This window comes from Diaphorina citri, unplaced genomic scaffold (assembly GCF_000475195.1).
Source record: "Diaphorina citri unplaced genomic scaffold, Diaci psyllid genome assembly version 1.1 scaffold1435, whole genome shotgun sequence".
NCBI classification, from domain to species: domain Eukaryota; kingdom Metazoa; phylum Arthropoda; class Insecta; order Hemiptera; family Psyllidae; genus Diaphorina; species Diaphorina citri.
Window position 1 is genome coordinate 65,632 of NW_007378861.1, and position 6,445 is coordinate 72,076.

A 6,445-nucleotide genomic window follows, 5' to 3' on the forward strand; every position below is an offset into this window, starting at 1 on the left:
CGGTCAATTATGTATTATTTAAGAGGTTTTGATAGAGGGAAATGTAAGGCCTTAATTTTCCCAAAAGAGAAGACAGAAGGAAGACAGGGTAGAAGAAAGCCAGTCATTCTGGGAATGACGGGCTTTCTTGGCCTTCTCTGTTTAGGATAAAGTCTGCCCCAGGCAGGAATCAAACCCATGACCTAGCACTTACATGTCAGATGTGCTACTGTCCAAGCTAACTAGGCTGGCCAAGTTGTGATTGATGATAATGAATTACTTATATTTATATTATCTATTTATATTCATATCTATTTCCCCCCACCCACCTTATTTCAGAAAAAGTCAAAGAGCAAGTATTGGGATTGGGTGTCATCATCCAGTGATGAAGAAGAGAAAGAAGAAAACCATGTAAGTTATACCCTTATGGGAGTAAATGTACAGTTCACATAAATATGAACATACTATACATAGTAATAAAAGTAGGTATTTATTACCAATTCAAATTTCTATGACATGAGAATGTACTCCCACTTCTAAATGTTCAAAGAGCCTTGAAAATATTCAGTCCTAACCTAAGCCATAAAATTGGTTTCTAGGATCATAGGTTCAATTATTTTTCATGGTACCTTTAGGGAGGTAGATACCTGCTTTTCTATACATATAAATAATATATTTTTTTTCTTATTCAGGTAATTGGTAAATTAGACACTGCACCTGTTGAAAATTTGCGTCCACGATCTTTAAAGTCAACCAAGAAGTCTCAACATGCCACACCATCTAGTCACAAGCCAAATGTCTCCACACCTAGCTCAATAAAGAAAACAGTTACCCTCACTCCTACTCTGCCCAAAAGACTCACAGCACCTCTCACACCATCTACTCCACTGCAGCTGGCAAGGGAAAGCCTACATCTGAGCAGAGTACCAGAGTCTCTGCCCTGTAGAGAGGCAGAGTTTCAGAGTATCCACAGGTAAAGTATTATGTGATAGTTTCAAGAACTATGTGATAGTGTGTTAGTTTCAAGCCTAGTACCTAGTTATGTTCCACTCAAGATTCTATTCTCAACTGGTCTTACTCTCTTGGAAACAATCTCATTTCCAGGTTCCTGTTGAGCAAGATATCTCAGAGCACAACAGGTTGTATGTACATCAGTGGTGTACCTGGAACAGGCAAAACAGCTACTGTTCATGCTGTGATGAGAAAACTGAAGCAAGAAATAGGAGACAAGTTTGTGGTGAGTTTCAATCAGAGTTCTCCAATCTGCATTCACAGTTAAGTTAACCCGTACCAGTGTTCCTATTAAAACAGAGTAAAGTGTTATTTAAAATTAAGATGAGAGTTTTCCGTAATTTTGACCGCCACAAAGGACGTGTAGTCTCAATATAATCTTAGTTTACTTCAGTACTGAATTGTGACAAAAGCAGTTATCCAGACTTTTCTACAATCCAATTTCCGAGCAACTAAATACCTATTCCCTGATAACTCTTTTTTTCCTCTAGACTAAGTCAAAACTTTAAATTATAAAGTAGGTATAAAATTATTAAATTAATCTTCTGAAAGTTTTTTGTTTGTTTATTATTTTATTTCTGTAACTAGTATCTCTCTCTCTTCCTCCCGTCCTGCAAATGCCAAAAATGAAATCACATGTCACTTTCTCTATCTCCCCAGTATGTAGAAATGAACGCACTCAGCATTCCAGAACCAAAGCGAGCTTACAGCAGAATCCTTGAACTTCTTCTCAACGTGGATGCTCCCCCAGAACAAGCCAAAGCTATGCTGGAGCGACATTTCACACGACCCCACGGGCCCTGTGTTCTCCTCATAGATGAATTGGATTACCTGTGTAATAAGAGACAGGATGTGATCTACAATATACTCGAGTACCTGAATAAGCCCAAGTCCCGACTCATTATTCTGTGTATTGCCAACACCATGGATCTGCCTGAGAGAACACTTAAAGGTGAGGATAAAGCCAGGACTTACCACCTGCTAATCTGCTCTAGCCCAGACTTGTGTGCAATCTTGAATCAAGCTGGTTGTTAAGGTTTTTAATTTATTAGATTGGTCGATACTCAGGGCCAAAGTTCCACCATTCGGTTGTTATTCAAGGCCGAAATTCGACTATTTAGGGCAAAACTTTGGAAAAAGCTCAAAAAGCGTTCGCGTTTCCCAGTACTTCACCAGAGGGGTCATTTTAGGACATAGATCAAAAGTATATTAGGGCTGAGGTTCGAAAAATGTACGGTTCGGCTGCTATTTAAGACCAAAATTTTGAAAAACCTCAAAAGAGTTTACGTTTCTTACGACTTTAGTTTCGTTCCAAGTCGCACAAACCTTGCAGAGAGGTTTGAATTATTATGTAGATCGAAAGTGGTCCTGCGATGGGTTTCCAGGCTTTCCAGAATATACTATTTGTACTTTTATTTATTTATTTTTTTTTCTTCTTTAGGCAAAGTGTCAAGTAGAATGGGACTCACTCGGCTTATGTTCAAACCATATGATCATCATCAGCTACAGGAGACAAACCTTGCAGAGAGGTTTGAATTATTATGTAGATCGAAAGTGGTCCTGTGATGGGTTTCCAGGCTTTCCAGAATATACTATTTGTACTTTTATTTATTTATTTTTTTTCTTCTTTAGGCAAAGTGTCAAGTAGAATGGGACTCACTCGGCTTATGTTCAAACCATATGATCATCATCAGCTACAGGAGATAGTTCAGAACAGACTGAAAAATAACAATTGTTTTCATCCTGATGCCGTGCAGCTTGTAGCCAGGTAAACATTCTAACTCTACCAGAGCCACATTGAAAACCTCAAACGGAACATCTCCGAAAAATAAACCACTTTGGCCAGAGGTCAAGTTGTGTTATTTTTAAACTTCCTGATAAACATACAATAGAATACCACAGCGAGGTGAGTGCTAAAGATTACCTAAAATTTCATTTCTCAATACCTAAGGAGTGCTTACTGTCAACCCTAGGGAGATGGGTTCTCGTCACCATTAGAGTAGAAATTTTTCACTAAATTTCCAGATCGTGTTTTATTATTATTATTATTTAATTAATTTCATATCCGTCTGACAGGAAGGTAGCAGCAGTGTCAGGGGACGCACGGAGAGCATTAGATATTTGTAGATCGTGTTTTATTATTATTATTTAATTAATTTCATATCCGTCTGACAGGAAGGTAGCAGCAGTGTCAGGGGACGCACGGAGAGCATTAGATATTTGAAATTTAGGACTATTTAGGAAACTTTGGAAAAAGCTCAAAAAGCGTTCGCGTTTCCCAGTACTTCACCAGAGGGGTCATTTTAGGACATAGATCAAAAGTATATTAGGGCTGAGGTTCGAAAAATGTACGGTTCGGCTGCTATTTAAGACCAAAATTTTGAAAAACCTCAAAAGAGTTTACGTTTCACAAACCTTGATGTAATGTCCAATTTTAATGCCTTGCAATTGCTCAATAAAATACAATAGAATATAAGTACACCCTGTTTATACTGCTGAAAATGGGACTGAAAGTCTCAGTTCAGTAGGGTCACAATAAAGGTAAACACCCTGTATATAATTATATTCGAGTACTAGCAGGGAGGTCGCTAACATTACCTATAGCATAAAATAAACTTTCGATAGATGAAAACATTATACACACAATTCTTTCGTATTTATTAACCCTTTTTGTGCTATGTCTAACAAAACTAGAGGTTCAAGATCAAAAGAAGACTATTTTATCACTTATCTTTGTTCAGGAGGTATTCGTACACCACTACTTTATAGCTTTCTGTCGTGTTCTACCATAGAAAAAGTTTATCTTTTTGGGTGCCTAAAATGAAGTACAGGGGAATAATAAATTTATAGAAAAGATCAAAAGACTAGACGAAAAGACAATAATTTTCGATATGCGTATAAAAAATGCGACTTGAACGGGAACCGGTGTAGGAGTAACGGTGGTAAGGTTTAACCTCACACCCAGGGTTAAGCAAATAAAACGAAAAAGCTCATCCACTCAGTGACTCGTGCGCATGTGTGGAGGATGCTGAAAGTTTCAAACTGCTGCTTGCTGAAAGCTTTACTATTAGGGTTGTGCCTGTTGTGGATAGAAGACCTGGTAAGTTTTGCTCCCTTGAATTTTTTAGAAAAAAAATAAACAATTTATTTCACGTAATCTTATCTTTAGAAAATGTTTTTTAATGCATGACAATTTTCTTTGGTTCACAAAGACGTTATGTTTAGTCAATATTTACTATATTTTCAGATTTCTTGGAATCTATTTTGAACAGTTTTTCGCCTTCCTTCGTTCTTTTGTTTCACGAAGTGAACTTTTGTTTATCTTGTACCAAATCTTCTCCTTTTATGTTGAGTTTGTTTATCATTTCTCCCAGACTGAGTTATTAATAATTTTAATTGTGTGAATGAATGCTCGTTTATTCTCGATTAATGCACTAAGTTAAAATGTATGACTTGACTTGAACTCGAACTATTAACCTCCAAATTCGAAGTCCACCAATACCACTGAGGTTGGCCTAGACTGGATTATCTCTTTCTATTTTCGTTTCATTATCCAATATCAACCCTGTTTTCACTACTTATAGTTTGTCGGATAGGTCAAAGATTTTTCTAGTAACGTTCTCATTTCTATTATCTACCTTATCATAGTTAGTAACCATTGTCCAATGAGTTCATTAAGATTATATGTAGTAAGTGTACAGAAAGTACTGTTTCAGATATTAATGATGTTTTGGTAGGTGTCTAGAAAAGGTATTTCTGAAGGGTGTTTTATCGCCGGGATCACAATCTGAGCTTGTCAACTGATTTCTGATTGGTTGGATTTTAAGCTAAATCAAACTTTAGCTTAAAATCCAAAAATCAACCAATCAAATTTCTTTATCATTGTAATAGCCGCCACTCATGTTCGTTCTGCGGTTTGTCAGACAGTCTGAGCGTGACCCAAGATTTGTCGTATTTCTTGGACTTGTTGAGTTTATTACTAGGTTGTATAACCATTCAAGTACATACCAAGATAGATTGAACCTTGGTGACATCTGGAAATGAAAAGGAAAGAGTAAACAGAGGTAATGTCCGGGTGTCTCGACAAAACGGGAATCTAGCTATAAAATAACAATAATCTCAATGAAAGAGGACTACGTTACCTATGTAGGTATGTCATTTCTACCCGAATGATTTAAGAAAAACTGTGATGGGAGAACAATTATGATAATATACCGTCCTCAAATTATCCATAAATTCCAGAAAATCTATCAGACCCATCCTATTGTCAAGACGCTCGCAAGGTAAACAGGAGGGCGTTGGTCCAATCCCAGCCAAGGTATGGAATTTAATCATCAATATAATTTGAGAATTTGACCACAATGATAGTAGTAGCCTACTTACTGCTTTAGAAAAGGGAATTTTCAGTCCTATGCGAGCAGTATAAATAAACACTATTATTACTATTGTCATCTAAAAATGTCCAAGATAGGTATACTTACCTTGTTTCAAGTCATTTAGACCAATAAAATTTGTCCAAATATTAGGTACATATTCGACCCGTACAGAGAACAAAAAGAGGTCTTAAGTCAAATAAAAACATGTAAAAAGAAATGCCTTTGAAGGTTACGATAGAACCCGTTCCGTGTGAGCTAACACAAACATACATTAAACTTGCCTGGCTCTTTTTTAAACTCGATAAATTTCATTAAAAAAGTAAGAAGAAGAGGAGGAGGAGGGGGATGATGATGATGAAGAAGAAGAAAATCAAAACTCCCGACATTGAGAAAGAGAAACTTTTCCTGTGTTTATATCCTCGTGTCGTTTGTTTTTCGTTCTGTAGAAGAAGAAGAAGAAGAAGAAGAAGAAGAAGAGGAGGGGGAGGGGGATGATGATGATGAAGAAGAAGAAGAAGAAAATCAAAACTCCCGACATTGAGAAAGAGAAACTTTTCCTGTGTTTATATCCTCGTGTCGTTTGTTTTTCGTTCTGTAATTCAACCCAAACGAAAATCCCATTGCCTCCTCCTCCCCTCCTAAAAAAAGCTCCAAAATTTAATCCTGTTTTCCGTAAAAGTATACTTAATGTGTAAACTAAAAGGCTGCACAATTTTCTTATGACGAAGACAGAGAAAGAGCGCTGACAGAGAGAAGAGAGAAGGACGATCTCATTTCTGTACGGTTCACTGAGCGTAAAAAGAGACGAAAGTAAGGAGACAAGAGAAATGAGAAAGGGGAAGAGGAGAAGGATGAAGGATGTTCGTGTTTATACAGGAGATAAGAACTTTCAAGTTTTGTCAAAAAATTTCCCGTGTTTTTTAACTTTAACGTTCGACTTCATAACGAGAACAAACCGTTCCTTGGAAGTCATCGTGTTGAAGCTAAATTGTTTTGAATAAGCACAAGAGACCGCAGTTAACCACACATTGCATCCTTCTATTTACATACATTTTTTGTAATTCAAAGCCTTACCTGTC

General features: G+C 36.9%; 1 protein-coding gene across 1 annotated transcript in view; it reads left to right on the plus strand.

Moving 5' to 3' along the window:
* LOC103515880 (origin recognition complex subunit 1) overlaps window positions 1–6,445 on the plus strand; it is a gene marked incomplete in the record, with an annotated part of 8,899 nt that overhangs the window by 1,380 nt on the left and 1,074 nt on the right. The window contains 5 exon segments of the mRNA XM_026828446.1: window positions 319–390; window positions 672–952; window positions 1,084–1,216; window positions 1,651–1,942; window positions 2,623–2,758. Coding sequence (XP_026684247.1) covers window positions 319–390; window positions 672–952; window positions 1,084–1,216; window positions 1,651–1,942; window positions 2,623–2,758 — 914 coding nt within the window.